General features: G+C 46.0%; 1 protein-coding gene across 1 annotated transcript in view; it reads right to left on the bottom strand.

Annotated features, from left to right (window-relative positions):
• Positions 1-19249, bottom strand: part of eng (endoglin) — a 117176-nt gene that overhangs the window by 38170 nt on the left and 59757 nt on the right. The window contains exon 5 of the mRNA XM_067258118.1: positions 13021-13186. Coding sequence (XP_067114219.1) covers positions 13021-13186 — 166 coding nt within the window. The remainder of the gene's footprint in view (positions 1-13020; positions 13187-19249) is intronic.

The raw sequence follows: 19249 nt of genomic DNA, 5'->3' as shown, positions 1-19249 counted from the left end.
CACACAATGTGACTTCCACGTATGACTAAAGTGACCTATATACAAGGGTACCACACTATAAAAACCTTTAAAGACAACCAAGTACAAGAAAGTGCAAAAGTGCCCGGAGCAAGCTGCCACTCCATCCGGATGTGCCGTAAAGCAAACCCAAAACATTTGTAACGTGCAGAGTGGAGTCATGTGACCAACTTGATTTCCATATATGGTCATTTAAATAGACACGCCTTAACTGGGCAACTTAACAACTACTTACTATAGCCTTTTTTAACAACTAATGCCAAACAAAATTTGACAAAAAACTATATTACTCATAAAATATTTATTGACAAAATAATTCAAGAATTAATTTGAAAGTTTGTAAAATTACTACAAATTTATATTTGAATCAGCATTTAAACATCTTATATTTAACATTTGCTATTTTGCCTACTTACAAGCTAGTGAGAAACATGTGCCTGTCGTTGCTTGCAGATTTTTTTTAAATTCTTGGTGGTACTGAAGAGAGGGCCACTCGCAAGTCCTGTTCAACAGAGAGGCGTGACCTCCTATTGCTCTTCATGTAAACTAGAGTTGAGAATGCCAACTCACACAGGTAGGTAGTGGGAAAAAGAAGAAGTTGTTCAATCGTGTGGCGGGAGATGGTTGGGTACTCTGATGCAGAAGCTCCAGTGGGAGCTCACTAAATTTGAGTTTCATTGTGTGGTCCATACGGAGCTCTGCACATTCCTCTCTCTCCCTCAAAATTAGCTTTTCTGTTGAGGATTCCTGATTGAATGGGGCTCGAATCCAGTCAAAGTCCTCGATGTCGGCCACACGTGGAAAGTAGCGCTCAAACCTCTCTTTTAATGTCTGAAGGTGTTCAGCAAATAAAGCGCGCTCCCTAGCTGCCTGTGGCACGGCTGATGCTAGTGGGAACATCTCCATGGAGCCCTGTTCCAAAGCCTCCTGCCACAGGTTAAGCTTGCCCATAAACCCCCGAATCTAGTCTGTGGACGATAGAATGTTCTCATCCCTGCCCTGAAGCTTGGCGTTTAACTCGTTGAGATTCCCAAATATATCTGCAAGGTAAGCAAGCTTGGCGCACCACCTCTGATCCACGAGCTTGTCCCTTATGTGGGACAGGGTGTTAATTTGAAAACTCCAAAACCTCTTCTCGCAGCTCATAAAGACGGGACAGGACTTTCCACCGTTATAGCCAACGTACCTCTGTGTGGAGGAGTTGGCTTTGGTGGTCAGCTCCCATGTCAGCGCACAGTTGGGAGAATAGCCGAGACTTTAGGGGCCTTGATTTTATGTAATTCACCACCTGCACAGACTGATCCAGCACCTCAGCCAACTCCGGGGGCATGGTTTTGGCAATTAATGCCTCTCGATGTAAAATACAGTGGTTTGTCACAATATTTTGGTTTTGTGCTTTCACCTCACTAGCCCCGTCATGCATGCCGCACCATCTGTACAAAGACTGACGCACATGTCCCAGGTCAGACTTTTCTCTTTTAAATAGTCATTAGTTACCCTGAATATCTCTTCCCCTATTGTGTGGCTTTCCATTTCTTTACAGACGAAAAAAGTCGCTGACATGTTGTTCTATGTCATCTGACATGTCGTCGTTCAGTTCTTTTAACTGTATTATCTGCCGAAGGCACTTTTGATAAGGCATTTGCGGCATCTGCACCCAGCATGACACCTGCAAAAAAAAATAAGCGGGGAGGATGAGCGTCTTCGCTATTGTGTTAGTTTTTTTCTGCTATGCAATAAGGTCCGCTAGCATATAACTTGCCTCCATGGCCTTATCAGACACTTTTACACAATCCAACAAACGGTCTTGCTGCCTCTGGTTCAGATCCCTCGCTCTTTAAAAGAAGGCCAAGTTTCTCTCAACATGAAAATGATGTTTGGTTTCCAAGTGCCTCTTCAGTTTACTTGGAACCATGTAAGCATTAGCCAACTTCTCCCGACAGATGACGCACTCAGGATGGGGGCAGTTGACATCCCCGGTCCAGCTGAGGCCATAAGACAGGTAGCTTTCATGATACTGTCTACTGACAGTTTTTCTTTTCTTCTCTTTTGGTGGTTCTTCTACGCTGACTTTCTGTGGTTTGCTCCTCACAATAAAGCGATACATTTTCTGTCTTTCTTAATGACGTTTGAGCAAAACTAGCTAACCGCAAGCCGTTATTGTTGTTTGACAGGACATTCTGAGGTAACATTCTTTGCGCGTCTGTGTGTTGCGGCTCCCGCTCTTTGCGCGAGAGCTGTTCGAACGCGCCACCAAGTTCATTATTAACTTGTACGCTGTATGTGGTTACAAATCTTACTGGCGCTAAGCCATCAATTCTTATATTTTATTGCAAAATTTGTATGGCTGTCACAAAATCCCACGGCACACCTGGCCTTGCCTCACATCATTTCATTTACATTTCATCATTTAACATTTTATTCACCATGAAAGTTTGCACAGACAAGGAATTTGCTTTGGCAGGAAGGTGCATACAATAAACATATAGGAACCTTAAATGTAAATATGTGGTCTAACTATACTAAGGGTACATAAACTAGCAATACTAAGTGGAATTAGAATTAAAATAAAATATACAATAAAATATAAGTTGCAGTAATTTACAATATAAAAATACAAAAAATACAAATGGTACAGATACAATTTTGTAATGTAGTGCAAAATGCAAAGTGTTTTAAGACGTGCTCATTAAAGTCAGTGTGAACCCTTGGCCTTGTTGAAGAGGCCAACAGCGGAAGGGAAGAAACTGTTTTTGGTCCTGATGGACCGCAGCCTTCTGCCGGAGGGGAGTGACTGAAACAGGGAGTGTCCAGGGTGGGAGGAGTCGGCCACAATCTTCCTTGCTCGCCTCAGGGTCCTCGAAGTGTGCAGGTCCTCAAGAGAAGGCAGATTGCAGACAATCTCCGCAGGGCGGATGATACGCTGCAGCCTGCTCTTGTCCTTGGCAGTGGCAGCAGCGTACCAGATGGTGATGGAGGAGGTGAGGAAGGACTCAATGATGGCTGTGTAGAAGTGCACCATCATTGTCTTTGGCAGATTGAATTTCTTCAGCTGCCGTAGGAAGTACATCCTCTGATGTGCTTTCTTGGTGAGGGAGCCGATGTTCAGTTCCCACTTGAGGTTCTGGGAGAGGATAGTGCCCAGGAAGCGGAAGGACTCCACAGTGTTGACTGGGGAGTCGCACAGGGTGATGGGGTGAGTGGGGCTGTATTCTTCCTGAAGTCCACAACCATCTCCACTGTCTTGAGAGCATTGAGCTCTAGGTTGTTCTGGCTGCACCAGGTCACCAGGTTGTCCGCTTCCGACCTATAATCAGACTTGTCTCCACCAGAGATGAGCCCAATGAGGGTGGTGTCGTCCGCAAACTTCAGGAGTTTGACGGACGAATGACTGGAGGTGCAGCTGTTGGTGTACAGGGAGAAGAGCAGAGGAGAAAGGACGCAGCCCTGAGGAGATCCGGTGCTGATGGACCAGGAGTCAGAGACGTGTGTTTCCAGCTTAACGCACTGCTTCCTGTCAGACAGGAAGTCTGTGATCCACCTGCAGGTGGAATCAGGCACGTTCAGCTGGGAGAGCTTGTCCTGAAGCAGGGCGGGGATGATGGTATTGAAGGCAGAGCTGAAGTCCACAAACAGGATCCTGGCGTAGGATGCTGGGGAGTCCAGGTGCTGTAGGGTGAAGTGGAGGGCCATGTTAACTGCATCGTCCACAGACCTGTTGGCTCTGTAGGCAAATTGCAGGGGGTCCAGTAGAGGGTCTGTGATGGATTTAAGGTGTGCCAGCACCAGGCGCTCGAAAGACTTCATTACCACAGAGGTCAGGGCGATGGGTCTGAAGTCATTAAGTCCTGCTGGCCTTGGCTTTTCGGGCACAGGGATGATGGTGGAGGACTTGAGACAGGCTGGCACATGGCATGTCTCAAGGGAGGTGTTAAAGATGTAGGTAAACACCGGAGACAGCTGGTCAGGGCAGTTCTTGAGGGTGGCTGGAGAGACAGAGTCAGGCCCAGCTGCTTTGCGGGGGTTCTGTCTCTTAAACAGTTTGTTCACTTATCTCTCCTAAATGGAGAGAGTCGTCACTGGGGAGGCATCATGTGTGGGAAGGGGTAGTTCAGGACTGTCCAATTGTATTTCAAATCTGCAGTAGAACTCATTCAGGTCGTTGGCCAGGCGGGAGTCATTAGTGGAGTGGTGGGATCTGGGCTTGTAGTTGGTGATCTGCCTGAGCCCTCTCCAGACAGAAGCAGAGTCGTTTGCAGAGAATTGGTGTTCTAGTCTCTCCGAGTACAGCCGTTTAGCCTCCCTCACTGCCTTGCTAAACCTGTTCTTCAACTCCTTGAATCTGTCCCTGACCCCACTCCTAAACGCGGCCTCTTTCTCTGACCTCAACCTTCTGAGTTTAGCTGTAAACCAGTGTTGGTAGCAGTCCTCACAGAAGCTGATGTATGATGTCACAGCCTCCGTGAGCTCATCCAGACTATTGGAGGCAGTCATGAACATATCCCAGTCAGTGCAGTCCAAGCATGCCCGCAGATCCTCCATAGCCTCACTAGTCCACAGTTTTGATGTCCTCACAGCAGGCTTACAGCGCTTAAGCTTCTGCCTGTATACAGGAATCTGGTGGACCATGGCGTGGTCAGAGTGACCCAGTGCTGCTCGGGGGACTGGATGCTGTAGGCTTAGCTGATTGTAGAGTATCAGTGATCCAAAGTGTTCCCTTCTCTGGTAGGGCATTTGATGAATTGTCTGTATTTGGGGAGTTCTTGAGTGAGATTGCCTTTGTTAAAGTCGCCTAGCACAATAACCAAGGAATCCGGATTTGCATGCTCCACACTCAATATTTGGCCGGCGAGCACATGTTGAGCCTCATTGACGCTAGTCGGTGGAGGCATGTAGACGCCGATCAGAATGAATGATGCAAACTCACGTACACCGTTTGGGAACCAATGGCCTATAGTGTTTGGTTTACAGAGAAAATGGGATGTTTTAACTGAAGACCCGCCTTGATGAGATGTCTGACAGGTTGCATTTTCAAGATTTAATTTTGTCCCTAAAAGAGTGTGGTGACTTGAAAATGGAAATACAATTTGACCGGGGCACTGTTTAGCTTAATGCATTTGAATATTGTCCACTGCACAGCACATTCCAGTCTTTGAAAATGAGATGTCAAATGTCGTTTTCATTTACATTTTCAAACAGTTGGAAAGTGCATTTAAATTTAGAAAACTTAAATAATGCTTGCACAAATGGAAAATTAGGCACCATTTTTATATTGCATTTCAATTTTCACATTTGCATTAACATTAAAATTTAGTCCACTGTAAAGAGGGGTACATCTTTGAAAATGAAATGTCAAACCGTTATACCATTTACATTTTAATATTGTCATAGAACGCCCATATGACGTGAAAATGCAAATTAATTTGGATTATTGCATTTTCATATGTATATTGTCTCAAATAACACTTAAAAATATTGAAAAAGATCATGCATTTCTGAAATTGCGTTATAATTTGAACAAAGTCATCTATGGCAGGGGTGCACAATTGGCGGACCTCGGCCCAGAAATTTCTATCTGGACCTAGATACGTTTCTCATAAATAATTGTTAAATTAAATACTGACTGTTTTTTTCAATGAACAATGAACGCTGGTTAAGCACCTCCGGCTCAGATTTTTTTTTTTTACCTACTGGCCCTAATACGCCGTCAAAAGGGATAACTTGTCCCGCTACATAAAATTTATGGACGAGGCGCAGGCATACGGAGGGAAGTTTTCTGCCGAATTCATGGCTGTCTCAATTTATAGAGTTAAATGCAACCTACCAGACAATCTGAAACATACGACAGCGTATTAGAGCCAGGTAGGTAAAACAAATAATAGCCGGAGGAGGGGGTGTAATATTCCAAGATTAACGTCGTAAATTTGCGAGAAAAAGGTTGGAGATTCTAAGAGTTTATAAGGTCACAAATTTGCAAGAAAAAAACAAGTACATTTGCAGCAAAAAAGTTGACGATTCTCCGAGTTTATAAAATCACAAATTTGCTTTACCCCTCCTTGAGTCACCACCTTACCGCGGTGGAGGGGTTTGCGTGTCCTAGTGATCCTGGAAGCTATGTTGTCAGGGGCTTTATGCCCCTGGTAGGGTCACCCAAGGCAAACAGGTTCCAGGCGAAGGATCAGACAAAGCATGGCTCAAAAAACTACCATGAAGAAATGGTTCTCAGTTGCCCCTGCCCAGAAGCGGGTCACCGGGGCCCCCCCCCTGGAGCCAGGCCCGGGGGTGGGGCTCGATGGCGAGCGCCTGGTGGCCGGGCCATGGGGCCCAGTCGGGCACAGCCCGAAGAGACAACGTGGGACCCTCTTCCAGTGGGCTCACCATCCGCAGGAGGGGTCATGGGGGTCGGGTGCAGTGCGAGACGGGCAGCGGCCGAAGGCGGGGGCCTTGGCGGTCCGATCCTCGGCTGCAGAAGCTAGCTCTAGGGACGTGGAACGTCACCTTGCTGGCAGGAAAGGAGTCGGAGCTGGTGCGCGAGGTAGAGAAGTTCCGGCTAGATATAGTCGGCCTCGCCTCGACGCACATCATCGGCTCCGGAACCAGTCTCCTTGAGAGGGGCTGGACTCTCTTCCACTCTGGAGTTGCCCTCGGTGAGAGGCGTCGAGCTGGGGTGGGAATACTTGTTTCCCCTCGGTTCGGCGCCTATATGTTGGGGTTCACCCCGGTGGACGAGAGGGTAGCCTCCCTCCGCCTTCGGGTGGGGGGATGGGTCCTCACTGTTGTTTGTACCCACCCTTTTTGGAGTCTCTGGGAGGGGTGCTGGAAAGCGCTCCTCCCGGAGATTCCCTCGTCTTCCTGGGGGACTTCAATGCTTACATTACATTACATTTACATTTAGTCATTTAGCAGACGCTCTTATCCAGAGCGACTTACAGTAAGTACAGGGACATTCCCCCTGAGGCAAGTAGGGTGAAGTGCCTTGCCCAAGGACACCACGTCATTTGACACGGCCGGGAATCGAACTGGCAACCTTCAGATTACTAGCCCGATTCCCTCACCGCTCAGCCACCTGACTCCCACTCAATGCTCATGTGGGCAATCCCCACTCAATGCTCATGTGAGTCAGCCACCTGACTCCCCACTCAATGCTCATGTGGGCAATGACAGCGAGACCTGGAGGGGCGTGATTGGGAGGAACGGCCCCCCCAATCTGAACCCGAGGGGTGTTTTGTTGTTGGACTTCTGTGCTAGACACGGCTTGTCCATAACGAACACCATGTTCAAGCATAAGGGTGTCCATATGTGCACTTGGCACCAGGACACCCGAGGTCTCAGTTCGATGATAGACTTTGTAGTCGTGTCGTCGGATCTGAGGCCGAATGTCTTGGACACTCGGGTGAGGAGAGGGGCGGAGCTGTCAACTGATCACCACCTGGTGGTGAGTTGGCTACGATGGTGGGGGAAGACGCCAGGCAGGCCCAAACGTAATGTGAGGGTCTGCTGGGAACGGCTGGCAGAATCACCTGTCAGAAGGAGCTTCAACTCCCACCTCCGGGAGAGCTTCGATCATGTCTCGGGGGAGGCCGGGGACATTGAGTCCGAATGGGCCATGTTCCGGGCCTCCATTGTTGAGGCGGCTGACCGGAGCTGCGGACGCAAGGCGGTCGGTGCATGTCGCGGTGGCAACCCTCGGACCCAGTGGTGGACGCCGGAGGTGAGGGAAGCCGTCAAGCTGAAGAAGGAGGCCTATCGGACTTTGTTGGCTGGTAGGACTCCAGAGGCAGCTGATGTGTACCGGCAGGCCACGCGGAATGCGGCTTTGGCGGTCGCGGAGGCAAAAACCCGGGCGTGGGAGGAGTTCGGCGAGGCCATGGAGAATGACTTCCGAACGGCTTAGAAAAGGTTCTGGACCACCATCCGGCGACTCAGGAGGGGGAAGCAGTGCACTGTCAATGCTGTATATGGTGAGGATGGTGCGCTGCTGACCTCGATGGGGGACGTCCTGGATTGGTGGAAGGAATACTTTGAAGACCTCCTTAATCCCACCAACACGAGTTCTGACGTGGAGGCAGAGTCTGGGGACATTGGGGGCGGCCCTTCTATCTCTGGGGCTGAGGTCGCCGAGGTGGTTGAAAAGCTCCGCGGTGGCAAGGCCCCTGGGGTGGATGAGGTCCGCCCGGAGTTCCTTAAGGCTCTGGATGTTGTAGGGCTGTCTTGGTTGACACGACTCTGCAACATCGCGTGGACATCGGGGACAGTGCCTCTGGACTGGCAGACCGGGGTGGTGGTTCCCCTCTTTCAAAAGGGGGGCCGGAGGGTGTGCTCCAACTTTAGGGGGATCACACTCCTCAGCCTCCCTGGGAAAGTCTATTCAGGGGTGCTGGAGAGGAGGGTCCGTCGGATTGTCGAACCTCGGATTCAGGAGGAGCAATGTGGAACTGGCCGTGGAACTGTGGACCAGCTCTATACCCTCGGCAGGGTTCTGGAGGGTGCATGGGAGTTCGCCCAACCAGTCTACACATGTTTTGTGGATTTGGATAAGGCGTTCGACCGTGTCCCTCGAGGGCTCATGTGGGGGGTGCTCCGGGGGTACGGGGTACCGAACTCCCTGATCGGGGCTGTTCGGTCCCTGTACGACCGGTGCCAGAGTTTGGTCCGCATTGCCGGTAGTAAGTCAAACTTGTTCCCGGTGAGGGTTGGGCTGCCCTTTGTCACCGATTCTGTTCATAACTTATATGGACAGAATTTCTAGGCACAGCCAGGGCGTTGAGGGGGTCCGGTTTGATGACCTCAGGATCGGGTCGCTGCTTTTTGCGGATGATGTGGTCCTGTGTGATGATGTGGTCCACGGCTTCATCGGGCCGTGACCTCCAGCTCTCACTGGAGCGGTTCGCAACCGAATGCGAAGCGGCTGGGATGGGAATCAGCACCTCCAAATCTGAGGCCATGGTTATCGACCGGAAAAAGGTGGAGTGCAATCTCTGGGTCGGGGAGGAGATCTTGTCCCAAGTGGAGGAGTTCAAGTATCTCGGGGTCTTGTTCACGAGTGAGGGAAGGATGGAGCGCGAGATCGACAGGCGGATCGGTGCGGCGTCCGCAGTGATGCGGGCTCTGCATCGGTCCGTCGTGGTAAAGAAGGAGCTGAGTCGAAAGGCGAAGCTCTCTATTTACCAGTCGATTTACGTTCCTACCCTCACCTATGGTCATGAACTGTGGGTAGTGACCGAAAGAACGAGATTGCGAATACAAGCGGCCAAAATGAGTTCTCTCCGCAGGGTGTCCGGGCTCTCCCTTAGAGATAGGGTGAGAAGCTCGGTCATCCAGGAGGGGCTCAGAGTAGAACCGCCTCCTGGACGCCTCCCTGGTGAGGTGTTCTGGGCACGTCCCACTGGGAAGAGGCCCCGGGGAAGACCCAGGACACGCTGGAGGGACTATGTCTCTCGGCTGGCCTGGGAACACCTCAGGGTCCCCCAGGAAGAGCTGGTGGAAGTGGCCGGGGAGAGGAAAGTCTGGGCCTCCCTGCTTAGGTTGCTGCCCCCGCGACCCGACCCCCGGACAAGCGGAAGATGATGGATGGATGGAAATTTGCTTTAAAAAAACGAGTAATTTTGCGAGAAAAAACGATATACTATTATAAAGTCAAAATATGGATTTGGGTTTTTCTTTCAAGGAACCCAACCTCATCGCTTCACTTTGCATGGTCAACCTCATCACAGCACAGACACCACCGCTTCCCATGTATAAAGCCTGCAGTAATGGATGACCTGATCAAATTATACTTTTCAATAGATTCGTGGTTCAACAGGACACAGCCAAGACACTGCGACTAATTTAAGGATCTGTCGTATTGTGTTCTGTTGAACCACAAATCGAATTTGAATTTCCCAGAGATGTAACCAGCGATATCCTTGCATGTGTCCATTGCATTGTAGTTCCTGATACACAAAAGCTATAGGGAGTCAGGTGGCTGAGCGGTGAGAGAATCGGGCTAGTAATCCGAAGGTTGCCAGTTCGATTCCCAGTCATGCCAACTGACGTTGTGTCCTTGGGCAAGGCACTTCACCCTACTTGCCTCGGGGGAATGTCCCTGTACTTACTGTAAGTCACTCTGGATAAGAGCGTCTGCTAAATGACTAAATGTAAATGTAAGCTATCAACTCAATCCAAATCAGTATGATATTTCCTTCTGAATAGGCCCAAATCACGGCATTGTCTTTTCAAAGTCCGAATGCTGATTACCTACAATCTGGTGATTCTGGGCTAAAATCATATTTCCTTATTGCTGAATCCTATTGAAAAGTATAATTCTGACTCTTTTCTCGCAAATTGGTGATTTTATAAACTCTGAGAATCTCAGACTTTTTTCTCGCAAATGTACAACTTTAATCTCGGAATATTACCCCCCATCCTCAGGCTTTTTACCTACCTGGGCTTAATGCGCCGTCGTAGAAACACCAGCGGCTACTTTCCCCCATTTAAATTGGCTGAGTGACTGATTACCAGATTGGAGACGTGTAATAGTAATTTAAGAAACAAATGGGGTTGGACATTCACTATAATCCAATTCCTTATGATCTTTTCTTAGGGGTACCAACAAAAGGCTACTTTTGGAATATCTTTGTAGAATGTGCAATAATTCATCTATTTTCATCACAGCTTTTCTGTCTTCTATAACATACCAAAGGAAAGTATATATGATGCAATTGATTTTTATGTAATCACTTTTCAGGAGGAACGAATTACCTGAACGTGACAGCGACGATCGATCATAAAAACAATGCTCGTGTGAGTTTTTTTCTCTGATTGGTGATAGCAGAATTTTGGCCGTCACCTTGAGCTCTGATTTTCCAGAGCATGTGCTCCAAAGTCCAGACACAGAGAAACATGGCTTCAAAGTTGCGTAGCGATGTCTGACTTCACTTCAACAAAATAGATTAAATTACTGTAATGTAATATTCCATATACATAACATTATGAGAACACTATAAAATGTTGTGAAGTATAGCAAATTATTTTTGCTATACTTGCCCGTATTTCAGCCCGTGTTAAAAGAGTACATCCACAACGGGAGTTACACTCTGGCTATCACCTAACAGCATTTGTCTTATTTTCTGCAGATACAGGTTGTAATGTTACGTTTATGTTGTGTATCTAGGATATCTGATTAATCTCATAGGATGCGTCAAAGAAGGGGCTTCAGTTTACTGGAGTTCATTTACTCTTCAGCTTCGCCTCATGAAGCTATTCTATTTCAGATGTTTCTTTTTCGATAATATTGATGCAGCATAAGCAGTGATGAGCAGTCATATGTTCATGTTTTTATAGATATGTTTTCATGTCATTTTATTTGTCAACATTAATTTTCGTAACAATCTTACATCTTACGTTATCTCCATGATGGACACGCATGCCCCCCGATTACACGTTTTTTGAGACCTTTGAATGATCAAATTCCCATCCCTAACGTATATATTTACTGTAATATACAGATATATTTCTAACCAGAATTTTGTGGCTGGTTATATCTCTCTGCTCTTGACGAAGGCGGTCGCATTTTTCTATCCTCCCCTCCCTGACCTTCCCTGCTTGGCTGTGTCTGTGTCTTGTCTTGTCTCAAGATACTCTCTCATCATCACTCTCCGAAACTAGAAGCATGGAATTAATTAGCTGGTCTCTTAATGCTATTGACACCATCTTCTCGAAGAGAAGCTCGGGTGCGGGGAACCCAACTGTCCGGACGGGACGTTCGCAGCTGGCTACACGATGGACGCGTGGGAGAATTGGCGTGTCGTGTGTCTAACGGCGCTTTCCGTGGAGGACGTTGAAGACATCTTCATATTCGGAACCATGATTACAGGCTTTCTGCTGTTTGGAATAGGCGCTGGCTTTGTATATCGTAAAATCAAGGAAACGGCTGCAGCCGTCAAAAGCCCCGTTAGGCTGCCCGATATGATTGATGCGTTGGGCAGAGTTGCTGGAGCTCAGTCTGTGAACTTACAACGCAGCATTGATTACAACAGGGATAAGTTTGCGGCTCTGCAGAGGAAGATGGAGGACTTGGAGACCTTCCTGAAGGGTGGACGCGAAAATTGAGTTGCGGCTACTCGTCAAAACAACTACCCCAATCTTATCCTCTTTCGGCCCCGTAACCAGCACAAGGCCTGGCCAAGGTCATTGCTGGAAAACAACTCCCCTGGAGAGCGCTGAAGCGAGACTATCTTGCTCCTCCCTTCCCCCCCCCCACCGACATCTGTGGTTTGGTCTCTTCCCGGGTCATGACCAAGGATGTCTCCTGGCCAACACAATCTGCATAGGGAGAATCGGTCTGATTGTGGCCTAGGTCGAGGGCGCCAACCCAGACTTACTCACACATTAACTTTCACCTACTACAGATATCACCACCCCCCCACCCCCATCCAACGCCTTCGCCTGCTTTTCCCCAGGGTGGCTGGCGGTTCTGTGTCCAGCGCCTACATGGCTGCAGGTCCAGATGCTGCTTGGCTACCCCCCCCCCCCCCCCCTCCCCCACTCGTTGCAAGTATCGTGTTTTTGTAAATGTTGTTGTGCTTATGTGCTGAGGTTTTTGTCTGTTCCCACACTGTACTCCTCTAGGAGCATTGTCTGGGTGTTGCCTTTTTCTCTCCTCCTCTCTCCTCATGTTATGCTGTAACTTTCTAGTGGCGCCGAAATTGGCTGCCTAGGTAGGCTCTCCTACCGAAGTAAATTCCTTGTCTGTGCAAACTTTCATGGCGAATAAAAACCCATTCTGATTTCAGATTCTGATTTCTGATCTACATTTGTAATATCCAATGGCCATTTTTTCATGTTCTGTTATGTGGAATTACATTGTTTATTGATACATACTAGTCAATTCATAATCTTGAAAGGAACCATAACATATTTCAGTAATTCTGAATAATAAACATTCAGTGTGAAAATGAATTCATATTTTGGTCTAGGATCCATTGGATTTCTAATGGATTGGGTTTCATGCATGTGCCTTACCCTCTCTTCCTGTAAAGATGATGACCTTTGGGTTGTGTACAGTGGTGAAAGATGTCACTCCCCCAAATGCCTCTGTAGCCCACCTCACCAGCTCTGTATAGTTTGTGGGCAGGTCTTTTCGATGTATTGGTTGTGATGAGTGAAAGACCAAGGAGCTATTGGTTACCTGGTGAAAATAGAATGTAGTTGTAGTGTGGTTGTTTAACATTCACAATCAGAATCAAAACCACAATCACAAATTATCTACCACAAAAATATATATTTTTAATACGTTTTTATAAGACAGTAAACAACTAAAGAGCACACCTTAAATGTAAACATTTGATGGTGATTCTGAACAACAGAATTGCTGGAACATAATTGATTGGAAAGTAGTAGGCCGCTCCAAATTTAGAAATGTACAATCTATTTTCTACTCCACAACATGTTTATCGGGGGGATTGGCTTAAGGGATGAATGTTGTAAAGAGGCTGGTGAAGATTGTTTAACCAAAGAAGATAAATGTTAACATCCTCAGAGCCCTGAAATGCCCAGCCTTACTCATAACAAGTTTCACTTGTGTAATAACTTGTAGGTACTGGTAAACGGTACAATGAACAAGGACAAGCCTTAATATCGAGTCCTGAAATGGGACTTGTTAAACACATTTTTTTATTCATCAGCCCACTTACAATTGACTACGTTAACAACATTTATTTGTAGTACTTGATGCAAGTTGATTCTAATCTAGATAGCGATCACACCAGCAACTGTTCAATTTAAGACAAGGAGTTTGGTAAATAGAACAGAATATACAAGGCAACCAGAATCAGAATCACAAAGGGTTTTAATCGCCATAAAAGTTTGCACAAAGGAATTTACTTTGGCAGGAAGGTGGATACATTAAACATATCGGAATCTTAAAGCTTAAATATGTCAGAATCAGAATGGGATTTATTTGCCATGAAAGTTTGCACAGACAAGGAATTTGCTTTGGCAGGAAGGTGCATACAATAAACATATAGGGACCTAAAATTTTAATATGTGGACTATCTATACTAAGGGTACATAAACTAGCAGTACTAAGTGGAATTATAATTAAATTAAATATACAATAAAATTAAATATAAGTTGCCGTAAATTACAATATAAAAATACAAAAATTACAAAAAATACAAATGTACAAGATACAATTTTGTATTGCAGTGCAAAAAGCAGTGTGTTTTAAGCAGGTAGTCATTAGAGTCAGTGTGGTCCCTTGGCCTTGTTGAAGAGGCCAACAGCGGAAGGGAAGAAACTGTTTTTGTGGCGTGAGGTATTGGTCCTGATGGACCGCAGCCAGAGGGGAGTGACTGAAACAGGGAGTGTCCAGGGTGGGAGGAGTTGGCCACAATCTTCCTCGCTCGCCTCAGGGTCCTCGAGGTGTGCAGGTCCTCGAGGGTAGGCAGATTGCTGCCAATCACCTTCTCAGCAGTGCGGATGATACGCTGCAGCCTGCTCTTGTCCTTGGTAGTGGCAGCAGCATTTCTTGATGAGGGAGCTGATGTTCAGTTCCCACTTGAGGTCCTGGGAGAGGATAGTGCCCAGGAAGCGGAAGGACTCCACAGTGTTGACTGGGGAGTCACATAGGGTGATGGGGGTGAGTGGGGCTGTGTTCTTCCTGAAGTCCACAACCATCTCCACTGTCTTAAGAGCATTGAGCTCTAAGTTGTTCTGGCTGCACTAGGTCACCAGGTTGGCCGCTTCCCACCTATAATCAGACTCGTCTCCACCAAAGATGAGCCCAATAAGGGTGGTGTCGTCCGCAAACTTCAGGAGTTTGACGGACGGATGACTGGAGGTGCAGCTGTTGGTGTACATGTGTACATGTGGTCTAACTATACAAAAGGAACAAAGTCTAGCTAATACTAAGGGGATTGAACCAATTGCATTCAATAAAATATGTTATGATACAATATGTCCAGTGAGAGGGTCAAGTTTGTTTTTAGTGAGTGGAATTGCACTGCAATTCCTGCCAAGCGTTGAGAGCTAGCTGGCAGGGGCGGAGCCAATGGAGGGGCACAGAGTGGCACGTGCCCCCCCTGGAATATGATTGGTTCTCAGGTGCCCCGCTTATTTTCATTGGCTCTGAATGATGTCAATCTCAAATATAGCTGCAAGCAGCAATGTGGTGGCCAAGCAGGTCAGATAAACCAGAAGTGTACCTGGCTTCCTTTGCAGTGGCTTATAGTAACTTATAGTCTTGCTAAACAGAGAATCTGTCTTTCTATCTGTATTTCCTGTCATTAAGAAATACAGAAAAAAACACGTATAATTGACAGAAAAAGTGCGGTAATTTCATCTTTTTTTTTACAGTGCACTTTACACTCTCACAAACAAATATACACACACACTAGTCACACATGTTTGTCTCAGTCGTTTTCAGCTCCAGGCTAACGTTTAAAGCTAACGTCTAAAGCTAACGTTACAATGAGACACATTAACCACAGCCTCATGAGTTGGCTAATAATAATAACGTGAATAAACGAGACAAAATAACGTTATAACATTTCGTATCGTTTTGGTCAACGAAAATGAGACATTTTAGCCTTTGTTTTTGTAAACCACATTTTGTCTCGTTTTTATTCGTCAACAATATTGCATTATAAATTGTATTATAGTCATCGTCACATGAGCAGCATTTACGTTGCGTCTCGTCTCGTTTTCATCACATGATAAAGGTTCGTTGACAACGATATTTAGTCATAATTTTCATTGACAAAAGCAACACTACCACACACACCTCAGAAATAATATTTTCGTTTTGGATCACAGTATATCACTAGTTACCATACAGAGGAGCTATTAAACTTCAAACTTGACCGTGGAACGCACAAAAGCAGTTTGTTGGACAACCTAAGGGTCCTTGGGGAAGAGTGCTGGCTAAGGAGGTCTAAAATATAGGAGGGTGCTGATCCATGTAGGGCATTAAAAACAAATAAACGAACCTTAAAATCAAGCCTATATTTAACAGGTAGCCAGTGGAGAGAGGCCAGTACAGGAGTGATGCTTTCTCTCTTTTTTGTACTAGTTAAAAACCTAGCAGCTGCATTTTTAACAAGCTGAAGGTGAGACAGTGACAAGTCAGCCTACAGAGAGTTGATACCCTGACATCATGGTGTTGGGACAATAACATCTCTCGTCAGCAAGACTCAGGAGATGATTGTGGACTATAGGAGGCGGCAGGGGGGGGAACATGCACCCCTACACATCAACGGATCCGAAGTGGAAAAGGTCAGCTGCTTCAGGTTCCAACATCAGCAATGACCTCACCTGGTCTGCTCACACGGACAAGCTGGTAAAAGCGGCCCGGAAACTCCTCTTCTTCCTGAGGAGACTAAAGAAGTTTGGCATGGACTCAGTCATCCTCACTAACTTTTACAGATGCACTATAGAGAGCATACTGACTGGTTGCATCACAGTGTGGTATGGGGGCTACACAGACAGGGAGCGCAAGGCCCTACGTAGTGTGGTCCGGTCTGCTGAGTTCATCATTGGCAGGAAGCTCCGAGCCCTACAGGACACCTACCACACACAATGCCTCAGGAAATCTGGCAGGATTCTAAGAGACTGTTACCACCCATCCTTCAGTCTTTTTACCCTTTTGCCTTCTGGCAGGCAATACCGAAGCATTCAGTCTCACACACGCAGACTGGACAGAAGTTACTTTCCAAGGGCCATCAGGCTTCTGAATAGACATTGATACACTTCTCACTAGCCACTTTACACACTGTCACTTTCAGCTACTGGTTGCACTATCAGCAATATTGCACTAATTGTACCACACTTGTCTTTAGGTTAGTATAGGTTTAAAGGTTAGCATAGGTTAGCATTGTCTATTAGAGGTTTAGTATACTGTATTGTATATTGTATTTTATTTTGTATATTTAGGAGGGTTATTATATGTTATCTTATCATAGATTAACATAATCTATGTTCTGGGTACTTATATGTTAAGTTATGCCAGTCTGACCTTGTGTTGTTCTGTGCATCTGACAATAAAAGACTTGAACTTGAACAAGGTAGACTGACAGATTCCCATATATAAAGAGTTACATTAGTCCAGACGGGAGGAAATGAATGCATGAATAACTGTCTCTAAATCCTTAAAGGAAAGAATGGGTTTCAATTTGGCAATGGCCCGGGGTTGGAAAAAGCTGCCTCTGACAACAGCATTTACTTTAAATTAAGATCTGAATAAAAAATTATCCAGAGATTTTTTGCATAGCTATGTACATTGTTGGATAGGGGCCCTAAGTTATTAACAATAACCATTGGAGGAATCTGTGGGGCCAAATACAATAACTTCAGTTTTTGTATTTTTCAGGGGAAGGTACTTAGTGACATCAGCATAGCAATGGTAAGCGATGTTATATTTCTGAAAGATGGAGCCCAAGGGAAGCATATATAACGAGAATAAGATTGGGCTTAGGACAGAGCAAATCTCACAATTTGAAACTGCTGCTGTAAAAAGGTTGGTTTCAAAAAAGGCTCCACCTTTTTTGTCTCTTGTCTGTATCTTTTTCACGCCCCAAAATTTGCTGTGCACTGCTCTGTGTACTTCCACAGAATTACAAAGAAGAACGTTTTTCAAGGATATTGAAAATGGACTACAGTCGTAAATGCAGTGTTCCAGGCTGTACAGGGAATGCTGACACTTTTCAGTCTTCCCAAGAAACCAAACACTCGACGGGCTGTGATTGTCTATGAGAAGATCCCTGTGCAGTTCGACCCTCAATTACACATTTGCTAAAACCATTTCACAGAGGACAGTTTTGAAAACCTGGGACAATGTAAAGCAGGATTTGCTATGAAGCTGTTGCTGAAAAGAGGTGCTGTTCTAACCTTATGTTATGTTCATCACAACCGCAAGCAGTAGTATGATTTTGTCGCTAACAGTTATTAGCAATGCTAACATATCCTGCCTGTATCTAGCATAGGTAGAATGTGTGATGATTTAGTTTATTGGCAATGGGGCGTTATTTCATGTTCTTGAGTGTTTCATTACAATAAATAACCTGTGTTGTCATGCAAATCTACAATTCACGATGCATATTTGTCCAGATCTTTGTCAGGTTATTTTTTATTAAATTTTTCAGCAAGATAGCTAGAGCTAACTGAAGCTGAGTTGAATCACGATAGTTTGGTTGCTAAGCTGTATTACCCTAGCCTGGCTCTGCCCTCCTACGTACTTCCGCTCAATTTGGATTTTGCTTCTGTACTAGGTCTGGGATTTCAGTCCATCAGTCGGTTTTCAGAAAAAAAAATGTTGTAGGTCCAATCAGCGAACAGAGGGAGTGGCTGAGAACAATGACGTTGATGTCGTGCACTAGTTTGAGTTGTAGTTCAGTAATGGCGGTGGAGAAAGATGCGAGCGAAGCTATTCTGCGGTTGTGGCAACGCTGCCGAATATCCATAAGATAAAGCCGGAGCAAGAACAATCCTTGCCGAGTTTTGTTGGTGGTCATGATGTTGTGGCCCTCCTCCCCACAGGGTTCGGGAAAAGCTTGATTTACCAGCTCCGTGGTGAAAGAGTTGGCTAAGGCGAACGCTAGTGATTGGTTATGGCAGATCAGAGTGGCTCTGGGCAGATCCAATAGTCTTAAACTTCAACAGAGTACCCGCCTTCAAGGAAGTTAACACTTGTCAATGGAGCGATCCCAGACCCATCTGTACAAATGAAATGTACGAGGGTCTGGTTAGGACCAGGCTAGTATTACCCACCTAAGTCGATCCCATTTTCTTCGACAACAGAAGTGGAAACAACTAACCTTATCATTTCAACTGATATCTAGTCAATCTGTCGAAAACAGTGTTGTGTAGACACAATAGATTTATTTGTACATTTTTATTTCAAGTCTCCACCTTCAATGTTTCAGTGAGTGCTGCTGGCCGTGTTGCGTTGACTTTGCTCTGCAGCTTCACTTGTTGTAAACCAACCAATCAGCGAGCAACTCATCTATATATTCATGAGAATACCATAAAAGGGAGAAAACCTCTCGTTTTATTCCAGGGCTATTTTACAGGGTGCATTAGGGTTCATAGAACAGCACCCGGCCATTTTCAGCCCAACCAATGTTACATACCCTATTCGGAGACCTTAAGGAACAGTCTGAAATACCCTATAAAATCAGTAAATTACCCCTTTAAGATGGTCTAGAAAAGGGGTGGACAATTAATTTCTAAAAGGGGCCACATGAGAAACCTGTAA

The sequence above is a fragment of the Osmerus mordax genome, chromosome 20 (genome assembly GCF_038355195.1).
Source record: "Osmerus mordax isolate fOsmMor3 chromosome 20, fOsmMor3.pri, whole genome shotgun sequence".
NCBI classification, from domain to species: domain Eukaryota; kingdom Metazoa; phylum Chordata; class Actinopteri; order Osmeriformes; family Osmeridae; genus Osmerus; species Osmerus mordax.
The sequence above is the reverse complement of the archived record's forward strand: the minus strand, read 5'-3'. Positions and strand labels throughout refer to the sequence as shown.